The 21,737-nt window shown below is 49.7% G+C and overlaps 1 protein-coding gene across 2 annotated transcripts in view; it reads left to right on the top strand.

The window, feature by feature from the left end:
* PPP1R37 (protein phosphatase 1 regulatory subunit 37) overlaps positions 1-21,737 on the top strand; it is a 69,413-nt gene that overhangs the window by 27,104 nt on the left and 20,572 nt on the right. For both annotated transcript variants that reach the window (XM_014569752.2, XM_075915431.1), the window contains exons 2-7: positions 1,102-1,199; positions 4,274-4,319; positions 8,818-8,918; positions 10,586-10,705; positions 14,897-15,047; positions 20,223-20,378. In XM_014569752.2, coding sequence (XP_014425238.2) covers positions 1,102-1,199; positions 4,274-4,319; positions 8,818-8,918; positions 10,586-10,705; positions 14,897-15,047; positions 20,223-20,378 — 672 coding nt within the window. The remainder of the gene's footprint in view (positions 1-1,101; positions 1,200-4,273; positions 4,320-8,817; positions 8,919-10,585; positions 10,706-14,896; positions 15,048-20,222; positions 20,379-21,737) is intronic.

The following is a 21,737-nucleotide window of genomic DNA, read 5'->3' as shown; positions in this document are numbered from 1 at the left end:
GAGGGCTCTTTAACCGAGCCAACAAAGCTGTAACTAGATCTGATCCATAGGAGTTGAGGTCAGCAAAATTCAAAAGCACATTTTTAAATAGTAAGGGTAACTAGTCACTGGAAATATTATCTAAGGATGTTTTTGATTCCTCATCACTAGAAAGCTTTAATGATTAGATTTTTCTAAAATAAACTCTAATTTAACAATAAGGTTTCATGCTTTTCTCTGTGGCATGGGGCACGGGGCACAGGGCACTTGCAGGTGTAAACTTCAAAACATGATTGAAGTTTTTAATTTATAATTTGAGGACTTCTAGCCTCAGGCAAAGTTACTGGTTTCCCTTACAAGAGTAGTGTGGGGGGAAAGGGGGTACTCTGGCCTACAGGAGGTTAAACTACTAGATGGTCATGATGGTCTATTCTAAACCTAACTTCTGACATTAAGTCTGTTTGTAAGACAAAATCAGTTGCTGCAGTTCTTTAGAATGACCCCTGCATTACACATGCCAGATAACTGTGAGAAATGAAATCTATGAAGTCCTTACTCTTAGTTTTATTTTATGAAATAGTTACATATCTTGGTTGGACGGGGTTTCTAAACTCTTTCCTGCACTCTAGTTCAGTGCATTATTTGTTTATATATAGGGAGAGGGAGTGTGTGACTGACTTGAAAATTTCCTCTTTATTTTTGTTGTTGTTACCTCAAGATTTCTGCTAAATATATATCAGTTGGTGGCAGTGTGAACTAGAACTGTATATAGCCTTATGTTCTGATGTGTTTAAAGGGATAAAATGGTTAAACAGAAAACAGGGTTCATAAACATGCTATAGTGCACAGACCAAATCGGTAGGATCAATGTACGCATTATGGTAATGCAGTTATTCAACTCCTACAGTAAAATATCAAATTAGACTCTCATCCTGCTTTGAACATAATCTGCCTATTTGATATTCTGGCCATTTAAAATTAATTCTGGGTGGGAACAGCCTTAGTTAATTATACACAGCTCTCACACTTTTGTTAATTTAAGTGCCTGACACAGATGAGTTTGAATAATTTGATTTTTATGAATGTAAATGGAATCTTAATCTCTGCCCTTTACATTTTCAGCCCAGAATGTGACTGTTGAAGAAATTATCATTGCCTACAAACAAGCCTGTCAGAAATTAAACTGCAAGCAGATACCCAAACTACTGAAGCAGATACAGGTATTGTGGATGTTCTTACATATGCAGCACAAAAATTAAACCTGTTTAGCTCCTGGAATATGACTGAGAGGGTAACACTAGAAAAGTCAGCTGCTGCCATATCAGAACTGAAAATACAAATCTGAAAACATTCCCTTATGTGGAGGCTTAAAATACTTTTAGTACCAGTCAAACATGGAAAAAGAATAGCATTAATTCCTAATGTTTTTCTTAGCAAATGGAAAAGTGTTGCAGGATGCTCAGATCTAAAGTATTTGTTCCCAAAATACTATGCATAAATAACTTAATAAAGAATTACAGCTGTCTGGCTTCCTGCCTTTCGTTCTTAAATGGTTATTTTCCTGTACAGAGTGTACAGATGGACTCTCTTATACTCAGTTTAACTAAGATTGATTAGACTTCCAATGCTGCTTATGTATTGCTCTCCATTTTACACTGCGTTCCCTTTTTGTCTTAAGTGTGGGAATACTTAGAAGTGTGTGTGTTAACCATACATTGGCTTGGGTTAGGGTTTAATAGCAGGATTCACAGCTGCACAATTTCATCCTGGACACTGTTGCTCTGCTTGTGTTTTGTATGGGATGTCTAGGTGGCTACACAGACCTGAGAGCCAGTCTCTGCTCATCAGCCGTCCGCCTTGTGTCAAATCTTTCTCCCTAACGCTCACACACACATCATACAGCTGTTGCTTTTGGGATGGTTTTTTTCCTTTTTGTTTCCAAAGTCGTGCAAATATAGCGCAATCTTCCTTTCGGACAGAGTAAGCAGGAATCCCCTTAGTGGCCCCACCGTGGTCTGGGACTCCCATGTGTGCCAAACCACCAGTAGCTCCCTGAGCAACCCCAAACTTATAACTCAGTGCTCCAGTGCCCCTCCACAGCCTCCCATACCTGCATGGCAGTGACCCTCGTGGTCATTCTCTCACCTCTGAATTGGTTGGCTATGGACCAGCTTTCAGGGGTGGGTCAGCTTGTGCCTGCCCACAGCCATGGTGCCTGCATGTTGGTGGCCTGCAGTTGTACTACCAGGTCTAGTTAAGCATGCATCTCCAAAAAAGTTGCCTTCCCCATCTTGAATCCTCTTGTCACTGCTGGTCCTCCCCAGTCTGAAGATCAGTCCTTTCCCATGAACCTGTGCTGCTTTCCTGAGCCTAGAAACAGCACTGGGTGCTGTGAAACAGCTCCAGAAACTGGCCCTCAGTTTCTGCCAGTTCCTCCTCTTCCTCATCCAATGTCCCATCTCCCCTCTGCTGAAGTACCTTCTGCTGCTGGAGCTGCTGCTGCCACCGCCACATCATCTACTTGATGGTGCGGCAGTCTCCAAGTCCCAAGCCAAAGTCTCCTAACTTTGGATGCTGAAATAGCGTCCAAGGAGCCTTTGTGTACTTGATGCTGCCAGCATAGTGGTGCGGCCAGGAGTGGCCTGAAGCCGGCTGCGGCAGCAGGCACCCTAGGCAGAAGGCGCGATTGGGGCCCCCACCTGCACGGCCATCAATGGCTGTGACATAATCACGGGGCGCCCGGGCCGGCAGCGCCCTAGACAACTGCCTAGTTTGCCTAGGGTCACAGGCTGCCCCTAGGCTAGCTTGCAGCAATTTGAAAATGGCATTGGTTTGCCCATAAAGAGGTCTGCGCTACAGGAACAATTTGAACTAAGATCCGCAACTCCAGCTACATGAATAGCGTAGCTGAAGTCAGCATACCGTAGGAGAAGCTCTGTCATCGACTTCCCTTACTCCTCACAATCCAGGGATCAGTGGACGAGTTAGCCGGTCCTTGCTAGACCCACTAAATCAAACAGTGTTTCTGCAGCATCAATCTCCTGATAAGCGGAGACAAGTTTGAAGTGTGGTATACAGATGAATCATGGGATTTTTAAACACCTTGAACTAGCCATGCTGCTATGCATCCAACAGTGCACAGCAAGAAAAATCCCAGAATGCATTTCATTCAGCAATGAGGCTAGAGCATAGGACAAAGTTCCCTCTATTTTTTTCCATCCATGTGCAAGATGAACTTCATGTGCACTGAGGCATATGCATATGTGTACCATCAATAGAAACACATGCAGCTGACTGGACAGCTGTGGGCGCTTTACTAATCAGCGGGCGGCACCTGAATCTCTCTTGGGTGGCTGCTCAAATGCACCGTTTATAGGGAACATTGGGATAGGATAGGCTTTGAGAATGCTGCAAGCTGCTGCTATGGGTACATGTGATGTGCTTTGTCTGTTGGCACACCGTTCTGCGTGCATCCTATTCCTGTAGCTTGTATAATGGGCATTACCTGATGCACACAAACAGCAAAAAGCTGCGATTAAATCCCCGCAGTTAGACGAGCCCTGGGAAACGCAGTGGGTATGTGCAGGTTTCTAGTGAGCTTGTGGAAGGGTTCTGGGGAGAATGCTTTTCCCTTGTATGTATGGGGGTTAGGGTTGAAATTAGGGATGTTAAATATTGGTTAATTGAATAATCGACTAACCAATAAGAATTCATGAGGTTAGTCGATTAATCCTGGGGGATGGGCTGGCAGCCAGTGCAGTCTGGCCCCACTCCTGAAGAGCCCCTGGCCACTCCGTGCTGCTGTTTCTGTATCAAAGGCAGCTGCATGGAGCGCCAGGAAGGAGCTGGTTCATGAGGGGAGCCGGTTTAAAAACCAGCTCCCCTCATGTACTGGCTGCCTGTCACCCTGCGCTGCTGCCTCTGATGTATGGGTGGCAGCAGCCTCTGTCCAGGGCAGGGGCTGAGCTCCTGGACCTGGCACAAGCTGGAATTGAACCGGGCTGCCTGTCCACTTAGCTCCTAATACACTTTAAATGCAGAGCTGCAGTGCGGGTAGATCCTGGATCCGGCGTGAGCCAGGTCTGAGCCTGGCTACTGGCCAGCCTGCTAAAATCTTTAATGGCAAGGGGGAGAGGGGAATGCATGTAGTCTATAGCATTAACCTATGAGCTGTTGCCTATTGGTTAATTGACTACACTATTACATCCCTAGTTGAAATATCCTCCACTTCTATATTATCCTGGAGGAGGGATTGTCTTTTGAGTGTAATAACATGCTGCTATTTCTCTTGCAGGAATTTAAAGATCTCTCCCCCAGGATAGAGTGTTTGGATCTAAAAGGTAAGCGCCTCTCTCATCACACTCATGACTTAGCTTTTTAAAAGAAATTTCTTTGAACAAACCCTGTTGTACTGTTTGTATAGCTAGCTCCTACCTCGGTGGTATCCTGATTCCGAACGGGGCCTTTGCTGTGCTAATGCTGTACATGTAGTGCCAATACTGCGGAAACAGGAAAAGTACATTCTGTAGCTGATCTTGCTTGAGAAATATTTGTACCCATGGTCCAGGAATGCCGACAGAATGGCTGCTATGGTAGTCATCAGGCCGTGGGTATAGACAGGACTTAGCTGACTTTTGTCACTCTCTCCTGGTTTATCGTATTTTTCTGATGTGGCCAGTAGGAACCCTTGCAGTAGGCTGACCAGCTGCATAATTCAGGGCATGGCACTTCTCCCACTATATTGAGGTTAATGCAGAACTACAGTGCATCTTTCAGGATATGTCTATCGCTACATCTACACTACAGCCTGGATCCGTGCTCTGAGATTGATCTATCAGTGGTTGATTTAGCGGGTCTAATGACAACCTGCCAAATCAACCGCAGATGAGAAGAGTAAGGGAAGTTTGATAGGAGAATGTCTCCTGTATCCATCCCTGCAGTGTAGACTCTGTATACCCTGACTTCAGATATATTGACTCCAGCTAAATTATTCACGTAGTTGGAGTTGCGGATCTTATGTCGATTTCCTGTTGTAGTTTAGAGCTCGCTCAGGCTACAGTACTGTGGTGCTGCAGTGCCATAGTATAGCTGCTTCCTAGTGATGGAAGAGGTTTTTCCATCGATGTAACTAATTGGTCTGTCTGGAAGGTGGTAATTAAGTCGACAGAAGAATGCTTCCTACTATTTTGCTACATCTGCACTGGGGTTAGTTTGCTCTAACTGTGGCACTCGGGGCTTGATGCTTTCCACAACCGAGTGAGGCAGCTAGTTCCATCTAATTCTTCAGTGTAGACCAAGCCTTGGAAGATTCTTGGATGTTGGTTCAAAGAGTCCAAAGTTATGAAGAAGAGGGAGATGCACAGAGGAGGCAGAGTCCTCACATAGGGCTTGCCTCCACTATTGGAAGGATCCAGTTGACCGTTGAGCACTTGGATATGTATTCTGGTACTCCACTGATACGAGATGAGTAAGGGGGGAATGGGAGAGTTTCTCCCATTGATTCAGCATGGCGTGGACCCTGGAGTAAGTAGATCTATGCTACGTTGACTTGAGTTACTCTACTAAATCAAATTGTGTGTAGATCATTTTGCCCGTAATGTAGACCTGCCCTTAAGAAAAAATCTGGTTAAATAAGCATGTTGAGCAGTTCTTTCTGAGTGAGCTCAGGCTCCTTCTAAAGGGACTTTCTACAACAGGGGTCTCCAACCTTTTTAAGCACAAGATCACTTTTTGAATGTAAGTGCCATCCAGGATCTACCTCAAACCCAAACATGCTTGCCCCACCTCCTTCCTGCCCCTTCTCTGAGGTCCCACCCCTGCTCACTCCATCCTCCCTCCCTCATCTCACTCGCTTTCATCAGGTTGGGGGCAGGGGTTTAGGGTTCAGGACTGGGGCCTGGGTTTGGCATGCGAGCTCCAGCTGGGCACTGCTTACCACAGGTGGCTTCTGGGTGGTGGTGCAGGTGGCTAAGGCAGGCTCACTCCTACCCTGGCCCTGCACCGCTCCCAAAGCATCCAGCAAACTCTCTCCATCCCTGCCCCCCTCTGCTCTGTGGCGTTGGGGTACAGGGTCAAGGGAGGGGCATCCTGCCATCAGCACCCCATCGTCGTCTTCCTGTGCCCTGCCCAGCAAGCAGAAGGCTCCCAGGTGTGAGGGGCACTTCCAAGGCAGAGGGCAGGAGCAGCACAGCAGTGCTGCAAGAAGCAGATGAAGTGCTGGCACTTGATAGGTGATCCTGAGAGGTTTGGCCAGGAGACTGTCAGAGGTTCCAAGATCTACCAGTAGATCCCGATGTCCTGGTTGGTGATCACTGTTCTACGTGTGGTATTACTCAGAGTTGCACTTTATTGCTACTTTAGGCCAACTAATTGCATGCCCCTGAGGGCTTCTTGCATTCCTTTGTTCCCCCCACATTCCACCGTCCCACCCTCTCTATTTGAGGTACTTCCTGCAACCCCTTCTCCAGTTAACATTTTTCTTAATGACATCTAGCCTCCTTTAACAGGCCATAGAATGTCACCAAAAGAATTGCTAGAGTGTATCTTTTAGAAAAACTCCAATCTTGATTTGAAAATTGCCAGTAATGGAAAGTCCATCACAATCCCTACTAAATGGTTCAACCATTGAATTACTTTCACCCTTTTAAAAAAAACAACCAAACTTGTGCCTTATCTCTAGTCTGAATTTCCAGCCATTGCATCTTCTTCTACCTTCCTTTGCTAGACTGAACAGTCCATTATCAAATAGGTGTTCACTTTTCAGGTACTTGTAGATCGTAATCAAGTCACACCCTCACCTTCTCTTTAAGCTAAATAGGTTTTCCCGTCCGTGAATCATTCTTGTGTCTGTTCTTTGAACCCTCTCCAGTTTAGAGCAGGGCTACTTAACTTTGGAAGCCCTGGGGGCCACAATGAAACTCACAGCACATGCCCAGGGCCACAGCTTAAGTGTGGTTGTATAGACATGCAAATAGTTTCTTTCACACTGACTGGCATGAATACAAAGCACTTCTCACAATGTTCCTGCACCCCTGGCATCTCCTCCCTGGGGGGTAGAAACGCCGACACCCTGTACCCGTCTGTTCCAGCCAGCCCGTCCGCTTGCATCTTTCGCTGCTCACCCCGCCTGGGAGACTCCTCGCCATCGTGGAGCATGTTCCCAGTGAAGGCCACGTTCAACCGATCCCACCCGTGGGCACATGTTGAGCCCCGCGTAAACCCAAACCGCTCCGTGGGCCGCAGACAAATGGGCCGTGGGCCCCATATTGAGTAGTCCTGTTACTGAGAGTCTGCTGGAATTGTGGGCACGTTATTGCAGAAGTGGTCTCTTAGGCGCCCGACCGAGATCCTATGTTCTCTCTCCACTCCTGCTCAGTATTACCCTGTGTCTGAATCCCAGGAGCCCGTTAAGCCCTTTTGGCCTCAGCATCGCACTGGGAGCTGACGATCCTGGGAAGCGGTGACTCTGAAAAAGTGTAGGGATGTCGTAGATGGATTCATCCTGTTAAAACGGGCTGCATTCCTTGTCCCTGGATATTAGGGATGTTACATTTAGATGAACTGGCTAATTGAATAGGGCTAAGGTGAAAGCACTGAAGGGAGCAGGGGGCCAGTGGGAGACTCAAGCAGTCCCCCACTGGCCCGTGCTCCCCGTGGCATTTCAAAGGGACCAGCTGGGGATTGATCCCTGGCTGCACGTGGTGTTTCAAAGTGGCAGACCCTGGGCTTCACACAGCCCTGCTACTCACCCCCTTCTCCGTCCCCCTTGCTGCCTCTTTCTGATAGAGGCGGCGGGGCTGGGGGAGGGGGGAAGTGACCTAGACTCATAGAACCATAGAGCTGGAAGAGACCTCAGAAGGTCATCAAGTCCAGCCCCCTGCTCTAGGCAGGACCAATCCCAACTAAATCAACCCGGCCAGGGCTTTGTCGAGCCGAGACTTAAACACCTCTAGGGACGGAGACTCCACCACTTCCCTAGGGAACCCATTCCAATGCTTCCCCACCCTCCTAGGCAAATAGTTGTTCCTAATATCCAACCTGGATCTCTCCCACTTGAGCCCATTGCTCCTTGTTCTGCCATCTGTCACCACTGTGACCAGCCTCTCTCCAGCCTCTTTGGAACCTCCCTTCAGGAAGTTGAAGGCTGCTCTCAAATCCCCCCTCACTCTTCTCTTCTGCAGACTAAAAAGACCCAACTCCCTCAGCCTCTCCTCATAAGTCATGTGCTCCAGCCCCCTAATCATTTTGGTGTGTCATCTATCCAATAAGCATTTGCTTATCGGATAGTCGACTAGTCGTTCACATCCCTACTGGATAAAGTTCTATAACGTTACCTTTGGCCATTAAAACACAGATTGCTTGCTTGTGCCCATTTTACCAAGCAATCAAGATTAATCTGTGTTGGTGACCTGCTCTCTTAATTATTTACTACTCCATAAATCTTTGTGTCAGCAGCAAACTTTAAGAAGTTATTTTTGTTTTTCTTACAGGTCATAGATAAAAATCTTAAGCCTCATAGAGCCAAGACCCAATCCCTGTGGCACCCCACTGGAAACACTACAGCCTAAAATTAATTGGCACAAGCAATTGGGTGATCACAGTTTTGAAAATCAGGCCATTTATTTTTAAGTGTAAATATGGATTTGGGGGGCTGGCTTTAGGCTCTGAGTTTTGAAAATCTTGGCTGTATTTTTTTAGTTTAGCCTCCTTCCCTCGCCTGTACTTAGGTTTCTAGAACTCACAGAAATGTATTTCTCTTATGCTGTGCATATTTATGTGCCACTAAAATACTTAACACTGGGTCTTCTGAATTCACTTTTTTTTTCCCCACCCCCCCAGGAGAAAAACTAGACTACAAGGCCTGTGAGGCACTGGAAGAGATTTTCAAAAGGGTCCAATTTAAAATAGTAGATTTGGAGCAAACAAACCTGGATGAAGATGTAAGTTTCATTTTCATGTTATGTGATTTTTAACATGACTTTTTTTCCCTCAAGATTAACAAAAGTGCTTATTTTCTCTGCCTTGTATGGTTTTGCCTTCTCTCCTGAACTTTCTCTTCATGCACTCAGGTTAGCCAGCAATTAGTAAGACATGCTCCGTTTCTGACCTACACTGGCTGGTCCCCTCTCTATTCATGAGTGCGTTTTTTGCTTTAGGTCTTTGTTTGCATTTTTGCTATTTCAAAAATGAATGAACCCTTGATATCCTAGTGCCAAATGGCCATAATTCAAAGAGACCCAGAAGTCTTTTAAACAAACAGGTTTAAAAATCCGTTGGTGTAGACAGCAACCTTTCTAAGGTTCTATGCAATGTTAACTGGATGGCTTTTTCACCTGTTGGGACCTCAGTTCAGGTTTTATGTTCTCAACTTCCTCTGCACAGTGCATTCTTTATGGTGTCTTAGCAATGCCACTGGCTAAGGGATTTGGGGGTCATAGTGGACCACAAGCTAAATATGCATCAAAAGTGTGACGCTGTTGCAAAAAAAGCAAACGTGATTCTGGGCTGCATGAACAGGAGAGTTGTGAGCAAGACACGAGATGTCATCCTCATGAGAGGAGTCTCTGGAGAGGGACAGAGGTGAGGATAGCAAGGAGAGGAAGAACGGAATATGAGGGTTTATCCCAATTTTATTGAGAGTAGCCCCTGGCGGTCTGAGGTGACTGCTCAAATAGTAGTGCGATAGCTGGCTCATAAAATGTGGGGAGTGGATGCAGACGCTGTCCTCAGGTGCGCTCTCAAAAGGCTTGCTTAGAGCCCGTCTCCTATTGTAACCCTGCCTCGACTGAGACTGGTAGGAACAGGGCAATGGTTGGGGCTTCAAGTGCTTTCTCAGTGGGGCCGGTGTGTTTAATTTGAGGAGCCCTCGAGTCCTTCGTGCTCTATGACTTAGTGTCCATCTGCTAAGAAAAGAGGCTTGCCCTTGAAAGGAAGGCCCCGAGTAATCAGCTGCACTTCACATGGGAGGCCTGGAGCCATGAGCACCTCCTCATGACTACAGCCAAGGATGCGCTTCCTGCAGGAGCGCTCACCACAGCTCATGGTGCTTGCAGCCATGCTTTTATGGCCCCTCAGCCCTAGATGCCCATGGAATTGACTCTTTGAACTTAGTAATTGCACCCTGGAAGTGCAAGTGGGATGGACATGAGCAACCCATCTCAAAGAACGGGAGTTACGGAAGGTTAGTAACCGTCTTTTCCCCTCCGCTCTCCAGGTCCCCTCTATTTATTAGCAAGCTACTAGCTTCATGGATGAGACTTTAGACTCATAGACTTTAAGGTCAGAAGGGACCATTATGATCATCTAGTCTGACCCCCTGCAGAATGCAGGCCACAGAATCTCACCCACCTACTCCTGGAATAATCCTCTCACCTAGATCTCAGATATTGAAGCCTTCAAATAGCTTGAAGACCCCAAGATGCAGAGAATCCTCCAGCTGTGATCTGTGCCCCATGCTACAGAGGAAGGCAAAAAACCTCCATTGTTTCTGTACTGGTCACTTACAGGACAGGAGAGGCGGATGTCTGTTTCTCAGAGCCGTTGCCGAATGCTCCACAATGTTATGTCAACTTTACAGTTTGTCTTTTCCTTTCTCTCGGTTTCCCAGGGTGCCTCAGCATTATTTGACATGATTGAGTATTATGAGTCAGCCACGCACCTCAACATCTCATCCAATAAACACATCGGTACCCGAGGCTGGCAGGCAGCTGCACACATGATGAGAAAGGTTTGTGTTAGTTCCTAAATATTTTGATCATCTGTTTTTAATTCTCTGCTTGTAAATACCCAGTAATACTCAAATGATCTTAAGTTAGCGCAGGGTTAGATTGGAGCTCTGTCAGGCCTAGTCTACACTACCGTGGGCGGTCATAGTTGAAGTTGATATACATAGATCTACTTAACGTGGTAAGTCAACAGCTGACGTTTTCCTGTCTACTCTCCTTTCTCGTCTCATTCTGGTGGAGTGCCAGAGTCAATGGGAGAGTGCTCAGAGGTCGATTTATCATGTCTATTCTAGATGCGATGAATCAACTCTTCCTCCCCCCCCCTTTCCGCTGGATCGATCGCTGCCCATTGATCTGGTGCTCAGTGAGGAGATGCCCTTCATCTGACTACTGTGTGTGATGGGAAAGGAGGGGTGTGCATAGAAGAAGTCACAGGCAGCTTTTCCAGCTAGTGGGAAACTTCAGCTAGTAGCTTTGCTGGGCTGCTGGGAAGGAGGAAGGACTGTCCTGTGTTTGTGGATCTGGACTGTGATTAGCAGGGCTCGCCAAGCTGTGGCGAGCCCCACTCACCAGCTGCGTGGTTCAGCACGCTGTGCATGCGCAGACCACGCTGCGCATGTGCTGATCATGCTGCGGCACCGTGCCGGGCTATAATCTACTTGCCCGTGGTGAGTAGATTACCTAAATTGTTGAGCCCTGGTGATTAGGATATGTAGGTTCTGTCGCCAGCTTTACCGGAGTACCTATGTTAGGCTGCCAAGTCCTTGAGTCTCCATCAATGTTAAGCCAGAGTGAAGTTCTTCCTTTAAATCTATGTTTAATAGGGAGGCTGATCTGCTGTGCGTACCTGGAGTTGCTTTAGTGCCTGTGTGTTCGTTGCTAGAGCCCTATCAAAATCACGGTCTAGTTTGATTAATTTTGCTGTCATAGGATTTTAAAAATTATAAATGTCTTGATTTCACTGAAATCTGAAATTTCAGGGTGCTGTAAATGTAGGGGTCCTGGCCTGAGAGAGAGTGGTGGGGAGTGGCAAAGATTATTGTAGGGGGGCTTGCAATGCGGCTACCCTTACTTTTTGGAAATCAGAGATGATGATCTAGTGTGATTCATGAAACCTCTCCTGCACCAACCTTGCTTGGATGGATAGCAGAGATTAGACCATAGAAGGGACCTACCATGCTCAATAGTGTAAGTATTCAGGTTCACAGAACTAACATGCATCTTCTCCATTATAGCAGTCTTCAGTTAATTGGGTGTAAACAAGCCTTGCAAAAATGCTCATTGCTCTTTCTACTTCGTTGCATAAGAAATCACATTCCACCCTGATATTACTTAATACATAGCACTGAGAACTTTGCAGTTTCAAAACACCATACAGACATTAGTTATTTGTACTGTTTAAGTTGTCTCCCTTTAAAATAGTGTATTATGGGGAAGTAGACGTGTTTACAGAGTAAGGGAGGGAAACAGCTTTGCAGTGGTTTTCAGTCTCCTTGTTGTAAGCACAGCACATTCTCTCATGATATAATAATCCAGTTTCTTTTTGTTTTGGTATCTGCATTTTTGGTGCCTGCAGTAGACACCAGGACGCTGAAAAGCCAAATCTTAGCAGAAAGCAGTAGCCTATTTATGGCTTTTTTTTGGTCCCTCAGTTATTCAGTGGAAGTCTCATGATTTTACAGATGTATCTATTTTTATAGCGGATATTTTTTTCAATATTTCCCCAGTTACACGCTGTACGCTTTAGTGAGACAAAATAACTGACGTGGCATCGATGAAAAGTGCCGTGGTAATCTCTCATTGTTCTGCCCTTTCACACCTTCTAAAGCTTGTATTTCTGACTTAAAAAAAAAAAGTTAATTAGGTTGCAAAATCAGGCTTTCAAGTTAAGAAATACTATTCTTAGAGTTGCCAGGCAGCTTTACTTCTGCCCCCGCCTGCATCCAACCTGTTCCCTGAGTGAGGCAAGGATTTTGAGGGGAAAAAATATGATCATGTAATTAGATTGTCATGATGTGCACAGACCAGCGAGTAGAATTAGTTACATGATCGTGACTGTGAGCTTTGAAGTGTTCCATGCTCTGTTGGTGAGTCTGGCAAAGATGGCGACAGACTCCAATGCAAACGCTTAGCTCTTCATCTACGGAGGCTGGTGGTCACGTCAGCACCTAAGCAGCGGAACTTTTCGATAGCGGTGTTAAGTGGCTAATTTTCTTAATCATATAGTCGATACACAATTAATCGTTAAGGGAAAGCAGTTGAAAGCACTCGGTCCTGGCTCGCTCTAGGTCACAGCCAGTGTTCCCGCTCATGTTTTTCTTACATGTGCGGATTAACATGCATGTGCACCAAGACATGTGCACCACCAATAGAAACACATGCTGCCAGCTGTGGGCGCTCTGCTAATCAGCTGGACGGCACCTAAATTTCTCCTGAGTGGCAGCCCAAACACACAGCTTACAGGGGCCACTGGTCACAGCATCAACCCCGCTGTGACTCTGCATTGTTAGAGGAAGGGGGAGCTGGCACGCAAGGACGCTGGCTCAGTTCAGGCTCAGCTATTGGCAGTAGGTACGGCAGCATCTCCTCAGGATACTCTGACGTTTCCCACTTGAGATGTTCTAGGCAAATCTACCCAACCTGGAAAGGTTCGTTCTTTGCCCCCACCCGGCCGGGATGCGGTATGACGGCAGGAGATGAATGTTCCAAGATGGGCATCGTTTTGTTCCTTGCCTGAGAATTTCCTGTCTACTTATTTATAAAGGCCTTTCTGTGCAAGCTCTTCCCATGATGATCTGGTTGCTCAGTATTTTAAGACAGGCGATTAAAATCAGGATTGCACATGGCTCATTACTGTGTGTGCCTCTCCTCAAAACTTGCCTAACTGGCAGCTTAGAATGTGTGCAGAAGGCCCTTGAGGGCACTGATTTCATGAGCCATTAGCTGAAAATGTCCTGCTACCAGCACTAGATTATTCTTTTTATCCTAGGAGTCCACGTTAGTGTCAGCTGCTGTGATGGAACATGGGTGGATGGAAAACGTTTCTTGAGTAACTGGGTCCCAAACCATTGAGATCTTACAGACGCTTTCCCCGGCCAGCTAGCTGCTGGAAGAAGAGCAGGTGGCCGCTCCAATACAAACTTAGCCTAAAAGGAGAAACTCTAGAAGTTGCATCTTAGTAGTTATATGGGGATTTAGCAAAAGGAGCAGAGTTGTCTGAAATCCGTTATCTGACTGACTTGGAAAATCTGGAGAACCATTCTGACCTCTTCACTCCAGCAAACTCCATCACTTCCTGTCTGTGTCCAAGGCATTTCCTCTCAAGCAGTGAAACGGCCCTGCCTCCAATCGGCTGAATTGCATAACGTGGCATTTGTTGGCAATCCGCTGTTGTCCAAGGCACTAGGTATTCCTCAGTAGAGAAGACACTTGTCATTCCTATCTTTTGTACCTGTTCTTGGCAGGCTGAATTCTGGAATGCTGAACAGGCGGCCCCCAACTTGCAAGTCGAACCCGCATTTACGATAGGCACTGTGTGCTGTCATAAATGTGGGCCGAGGACGTAAGTTGGGGGTTTTCGGCCCTTTCCGCACTTACAACCATTTTTGTAAGTGCAGGGGGTCGCAACTCAGGCCGTCGTAACGCGGAGGTTTCCTGTATGTTTTGAACAGTGTGTGTTCTCTACAGCTGGTTGAATGGTTGAACACTGAGCTGCTGTGGAGCTTTGCAGCCCCCTTTGTAGGCCTCCCTGGCCCCTTGATTGGCTGGTTTCATCTGTCCCCACTCTAGCCTCTTGGAGGACTTCTCTGTGGCCTTTCTGGGCTTGGTCCACCACCCCATTACAGCCCCTTAGGGTTAAGACACAGGTGTTAAGGCAGGGAGGGTGGTTTGCTACCCCCCTCTCTGTCCCAGGTTAGTGATATGACCTTGAATAAGATATTGCTCCTCTGTGCCTTCGCTTTTTCTTGCCTTCACACCCATGATCTGTTTCCTAACTGTTTTTCCTAAGGAGGTGAATGTTTGCAAGAGACTCTGCGAGAGACTCAGAGGGAAGGGCAGATCAGGCAAAGCAGAGGCAGAGTCAGCGCTCAGCTGGCTTGAGGAGACCGTACCCATGCATGGGGCATGTGCCATGGCTCCGGGTTTTGGTTTGCTTGTTTGCCCTCTCACCCCCCTCTGTCTTCCTTTTCCAGACGAACTGTCTGCAGTACCTGGAAGCGCGGAACACGCCGCTGCTGGATCACTCGGCGCCCTTCGTTGCTCGGGCCCTACGCATCAGCAGCACACTGGCCGTGTTACACTTGGAGAACGCTGGCCTCTCTGGACGCCCGCTCATGCTGCTAGGTGAATAACCTGGGGAGATATGTTCCCGGGGCAGGGTCTGTTTCCTGGAGTCATCCCAAGGGGCTGTCTCTGCTGTGCTTCCAAACCCTTTTATTTCCTTGGGTCACTTGTCCGTTTGTAATGCCTTGAAAACAGAGGACGAACTATTCTACTCTGAGTGTTTGTGCCGACGTGTTCCACGGTTGGTGTACGTGTGCCCCAGGCATTCGAGAATCCGTTCTTTGTCAGCCGGGTCCACTGGCTCTGTGGTCACCCCTCCCACCCAAGGGTCTAAAGGGAAGAGTGGCCCCAACTTTCCCTCGGTCACTACTTACCTCCCATAGCAGTGAGATGAAATCCCTTCCGTGTCTGTTGGGCACAGACTGTGATGTTACTTAGCCGCATGCAGAATATTTAAGCTGTACAAGACCTCTGTGGTAGTGTGCTCAGATGTGATTTCTGCTCCGTGGCAATTCGACAGGCAGAAGTGTACGGTCTCAGTGCGTGGATAAGACACGGGTGTCAGGAGCATCCTAGTGCCGAGACAGAAATCTGCCTTTTTGTCTCTTACAGCAGCAAGGATTTTCACTAGGTGAGCAGTAGCTGTCCTCAGCCAGCAGCCAGCCTGCTGAGGTCAGTTGTGCCACCCAGTGGCGCACACGGGCATTTGGTAGGGAAGTTCCCACACCTGATTTTATGAATCTTTGCAGTGGGCCCTGTAGGGGGTGCCAGGTGGCATCGTAATAAGCATCCGTTTGGCGTGTTGCTGGAGGACTTGAGCTCAGCGTGTTTGTGTGTGTGTCCATCGTGGTGAAATGGCTAAAAAGCATGTGGTGCGGATTGAAGGGAGGTTAGGTCTCTGAGGAGAGGCTCAGGGTTGGGCATTGACAGCATCTATGGCAGGGGTGGGCAAAGGGGTCTCGCAGGCCGGATCCAGACTGCCAAGCGGGTGGATCCGGCCCGAGGACACCCTGCCACCCTCCCCCGCCCCCAGACCAAACGGGGCCTGGGGGTGGGAGGAGCGCGCAAAGTCTCTTGCTCCCTGCCTCCACCCTGCAAGCACTGTGCACCCCTTGCAGGGTGGAGGCAGGGAGCGAGAGACTTCACGTGCTCCCGCCCCCAGGTCCGGATTGTCCTGGGGGTGGGGCAGCTTGAGAAGTTGTCTCCTGCCATGCATTGGGACGGGTGCCTAGAGGGAACTGCCAGCTGTTCTGAACAGCTGACAGCTCTCTCTAGGAGGGGGAGGAAGGGGGCAAAGACTGCAGTGCTCCCCCACCCCTAGGCCAGTCAGGGTCTGTGGGAGGGGAGCTTGGAAGTGTCCCAGCCCCACCCCTTCCACCAGAGGCCCCGCCCCTTCTGGGGCAGCCCAGGGTCACTTCAAAAATGAGTGGTGGCCCCGCATCTAAAATGATTGCCTACCCCGATCTATGGAATGCCTCCCGCTGCTCCAAATCTGCCTGCAGGAGGATCCGGGTTTCCGCGCCTGTAGCAACACACGCAGGTTTGCTCGACCCTGAACTTTGTGTCAACGCACACGCATTCTTGCACCTGCACTTGGTGTGGGAGGCAGCAAGTTCCAGCCATTGAAGAATGAGGAGTTTGCTGCGGCTGTTTGAACTCTGCTTGCCCCTACCGCGAAACTCCTCAGCATTCGCTCCAGTGCTCACTGCACTGGAGGCTTCTGGTGGCCCAGTTCTGGGTTTTCTGCCACGAGACATTCAGCAGCACAGTGTGGAGGGTGTCTCGGAGATGTCTGTGGGCAGGGCTGAAACTCCCTGCCTCCTCACCAAACAAGGGAGGGTTGTTAGAGCCGCCTTGCTCAGCAAGCGCTTTGTCCTGCTCCTTGATTGTGCCACGTGCAGTGGCAAGCGCTGAGATCCAGACAGCAGCTCGACACACTAGTGCTGGGATGCTGAGTGGATCGCTGCCGCACACCTGATGTTGTGTAGCAACGTGACGCAAGCCGTGAACCGCTGCGCGCTCTTGCGGTACAGCCACAGAACATGCAGAGCTCCGACTTCTTCCACAGCAAGCCAAAGTGCTGACCTGGTGACCCGTTCGAACGCTGGCGCGAATACCCGCCCTGTGAAGCCAGGGGTGAAATTCTGTCCTGCTCTTGAAGCCAGAGGCTCAGAACAGGGTCCGCTGTTGACTGTCCGGCCTCTGAAGGAGGTGCTGCCTCCCCCCAAGAAGAACACTCACCAAGCCCTGTCTGGGGACTGACAACAATGAGATCGGACGGTTGTTGCCTCGCTCCAGGACGATCCTGTGCCCTGGGGAGCTGTGGCGCCGTCCCCCAGTTCTGTAGGCGCTTTGCTTGGTGCCCCCACTTGAGAACTTGATGCAAGCTGATGCCGCCTGGTTCCAAGGCACTGTTCAGCCGCTGGAGGGCACTGGCATCCCCCAGCAGTCCGTTCCATGCTGTTTGGCTGGCCGCTCACACGATGGAGCACCAGTCTTTGTTGCTGGGTCTGCAGCTGTGAAGCTAGTCCAGCCGCAGAGCTAGATTTCATGGGGGAGCTCTGACTTGCAGTCTTGTGGTTTAGGGCTCAGAGTCGGGGGGGCCCTTGTCAACGGACGCTCTTGCACCCCATGGCAGCAGAGTCAGGCGGGAAGGCAGGGGCAGCCCTCCCGTCCCAACACTCCAGCCTCAGTGCTTCCCCCCTGCCCCCTCCTTGTGTGTCCCTGTTCTCTCCCCTGCCCTTCCAGCCCCCCCATGCGACTCACCCTGGAGTTCTGGGCTGGCTGGGTCCTTGAGGCGCATCCTCATGCTTCCTTTGGCTTATGGGTGCACCCCACCGGCTCATCCCCATCTTGCTTTTCACAGGGGGAGGTCACCAGAGAGGGCCCCTGATTCCCCTCCGCCCAGTTCAAGGGGATGTCTTCAGGGACAGAGCTTCTGTCCTCCCACCTCATGGTGGGGTCTAGGCTTGTGCACACTGGCTCATGCCAGCCTGGGCCTTTATAGGCTGGGGCTAACGAAGCCCCGCCCTTGGTGGGAGGGGTTCTCGATATGGGAAAGTCCTGCCACATGTGGCATGGGACCTTCTCTGCAGGAGCCTCCTTTTCCTAGGAGGTACTGCGGAGGGGAGGAGAGCTGGGTTTTCCGGGTGAATAAGGGATCGTTGCGTGGGGGTTTAGATCTGATGCCATGGGGCAGAATTGAGGGTGGGGCCAAGAATTGAGGCTGTGTGCCTGCTCCTTTCCAACTACTCTGATCTGCCCAAAATCCTTCCTCAGGGAGGGGCATGGAGGTTCTCCTTCCCTTCCTTAGGGAGCAGTAGAGGAATGGGACCCCTGAATTCTCGCTCCTGCCTTACCCTTCCCTGTGATGCTGCTCTCTGGGGAAAGAGGAGGTCAAAGCAGTGGAGTGGGGGAGGGATGTGGGGGGGTGCTGCAGCCTCTCGCAGCCGTGCCCGTTTGTCTGTGTTAGTCCCCGAAGCCTCTTCTCAGCTCCTCAAGCTACGGGCCGCCTCCCCCCACTATTGCTGACCCCTTCCTGGGCAGGAGGAGCTGGGCAGGTGATGCAGGGGAGAGATTAATAAGTAGCTGGTGCCTTCCATAGCTGGAGTAACTATAGCAAGGAAGACCAGGCCCATGTGGTGAGGGAGCTGGGCTCTGACCCGTGGGCGTTCTGTGAGTGTTTTGGAAACCAGGGAAACTCAGTGAAACACTTGGGAAGAGTACGCGGCAACCTGAACTCCCCTCCCCCCCTTTCTGCTGGCCCCATGTCTTTGGCGGGTACAGCGCTGAGCTCTCCCTGGGAAGAACACAGGAAGGAGGGCAGAGTTAAGGTTAGTTGGGAGCGCTGCGGGAGCCATTGCCTGGGTCTCAGAAGTTTTCAGTTCAGCCCCCGTCAGTGCTCTGGAAGGGGATAAGGCAGCGCCGGCAGCTCTTTGCTAGTGAATCCCTGATAGGCATCTGTGGTCACATCAGACCTCAGGTGCAGGCATGTTGCCGACAGATGGCTTGGCCGGCAATAGGCCATTGGTGTAACTTCTCTGCTATGTGCTACACTTGAACCATATTCTTCCATCTGTCGGGGAGTCTTGAGAGATTTTCACAAGTGCTGCAGGTTCCTCTGCTGAGGTGGTTACTCCAGGACTTGTGTTTTACAAGGTTGTCGTGATCTTGGTGCGAAAGGCAGAACGTGATGGAACGATTGAAGTTTTATCTCCTGATCTGCTTTGCTGCCGCTGGCGGAAGCGCCGTTGCTGATTAAGAGCGAGGTGGTTGCCGACGGTGGTTGTGGGCGCACGCGAGGGGCTGCCTCGCTGTGCCTCTCGTTGTGCGGTAGGAGCCCTTGGAGCTGAGTAGAGCGAGGACTGCTCAGGACTCGTGTGCTGCTAGGGTTGCTCTCTCCAAAGGACATGGTAGCGGATGCTCCCCCCAACATGCATCCCTGGAGCTGCTGGGCCTCTGTCCCCGGCAGCTTCTGCTGAGGCACGGTAGTGCCAAGCTCCAGAGGGTGGGGAACCTCAGGCCAGGGGGCTGGCTGCAGCCCCCAGCTTGCTTGGATACGGCCCCTGAGGCTCAGGGTGCACCCTCAGCATTGAGGAGCCCGTGCTGGTGCTCCAGCCCCCCTCTCCCTACCCCACTGTGGGACTAAAGCCCACAAAATCTACTAGCCTGGGCCCCCGAGGTTCTGGGGTGCAAGGGAAGGATGGAGTTAAGTGTGGCTCCTGACGGGAGAGAACATCAGTAAGGGTTTGGTTTTCACTTCGCACTTGTGCGCAGCCCCCAACTTATTTTTTTCTGTGGGTCAGTGGCCTCTTCCTACCCTGGAGATAAAGCATTTCCACAACCACGCTCCTGTCCTGCTGGTGACTTTTTTTTTTTGCCTTGTTCATTTGTGCTGATATTGAGATTTTTTCTACAGCTGGCGGGTGTCATCTGTGAGTAAGAATTGCCGAATAGAAGAGGTTGGTGGCACATGTTCACCTGCGGCTGGAATAAGCCTATGACAGGTGGCTTTGCGTGCCGTACAGGAGACATGCGTGAGCAGTTAGTAGCAGGCTAAATGTACAGACAGCCTTAAAGGAATGATGAATTAACCCTGACGTGACCTCTCCTTGGGTTACATGCTGTTCCAGGGTGTCTTGTGGGCCTCCCGACAGGCGCCCTGGTCTCTGTGGTCTTTTGCTTGGTAGCTGTTACTTTGGCTGAAGTGTAATTTTCTGCTCCTTTGCTTTTTAGCAACGGCTCTGAAAATGAACATGACCCTGCGAGAACTGTATCTAGCTGATAACAAATTGAACGGGCTGCAGGACTCCGCTCAGCTTGGCAACTTGCTGAAGTTTAACTGTTACATCCACATATTGGACTTGAGGAACAACCACATCCTAGATTCAGGTGGGGAAGCCTCCTTTGTCGTCCCGCTTTGCTGCTCTGAGAGAAACGGCCTGAGAGACCCCGACATTTTAAAGGTTCTCCGCTGAAAGCATAAAATCATATTGGATCCCGTAGCACGCTCCAACCCAGGCTGGAAAACTTGCCCTTTATAAGGAAGATAAGCTTTCACTCCCTTCTCATGCTGACTTTAAAAGCAAGACAAGCGAAACAGAGTGGCCGGGGAGGGGACAGAGGACAAAAGTACGGTCTTATAAAGACAGCGGATGGCTAGTGTATTCTCAGGCTTTAAGCAATGAAGATGTTAATTTGAACTCTTGAACTTGAGGTGGAGTATTGCAAGTTCGAGTCCCCTGCCCTCTACTTCCTGCTGAGACAGCTGATGCTGCTCTCATCTCTGAACCGCAACTTCTTGGTAATACCACAAAAGCCCCATTCAGGAACTGAGCCGTACTGGCAGGCTGGAAGGAAAAATCCTCCCCGTTCTGTCTCTGTACGGGCCATCTCCTCTTTCCACCAGGCCAGGAGCTAGCTCGAGGTGATTTTGAGGCTGGAATGCCTTGTTGGAAAGGTAGTTGAGGCTGGCTTGTTGGCACGCTTCTTGCGCTTTTCTGAGGAGCTCTGCCCAGTGAAGCAGCAGGCAGCCCCCCCCACCTCATCAAAGAGGGAGTGACTAAACAATTTCCAAATCTGATCTCAAGTTGGGAGTTGAAATGAAAACTTTTTTTTAAAGTGGCGTAAGCATTTGTAAAGGATTATAGCAGAGTAAGGCCATGTCTACGCTACCCCTTATGTCGGCAAAGCGCATCTCTCGTATACTGCTCGAGGGTGTGAAAATACGTACCCATGAGTGACAGCACCCTTCCCCCAATAAACCCCAAAACCCCCCCTCGCCACAGGCTCCTCCCCACCACACCAATCTATTTTCCCCCAAACAAAGCCCCCCCCCCCCATTTGCACAGCCCACTCAGTTACTTGCTCCCATAAGGCATCACCCTGCCAACCTTTCTCCAACCGCTCCTTGGCCCAGTCCTCATTTCTGCCTCCAAACACTTCCTCACTGTGTCACCAGTCGTGGGAGGGCCCTAATGAGTGGGGCCAGGCAGGGTCTGGAGCTTTTGCCTCCTGATGTGTGTGGGGTTGGGGTTGGGGCAGGGGGCCCTCAGTGCTACCCCTTCTCCCCCAAGGATTCTCTAAGATGGGGCTGACTTTAGGGTGCCTATGGTTTCCCCTGGTGCCCCCACCACCCTGGGAGTAGAGGAATTGGGAGTGTGTGCGGGGCGTAATCCAGCTCTTGCTGGTTGGTGAAGGATACGCCACCATTTCAACATGTACTCCGTTCCGATACAAGAATTTGGGTCC

This window comes from Pelodiscus sinensis, unplaced genomic scaffold, assembly GCF_049634645.1.
Source record: "Pelodiscus sinensis isolate JC-2024 unplaced genomic scaffold, ASM4963464v1 ctg34, whole genome shotgun sequence".
Classification (NCBI taxonomy): domain Eukaryota; kingdom Metazoa; phylum Chordata; order Testudines; family Trionychidae; genus Pelodiscus; species Pelodiscus sinensis.
Note: the sequence above shows the minus strand (reverse complement) of the source record. Positions and strands in the feature narration are given on the sequence as shown.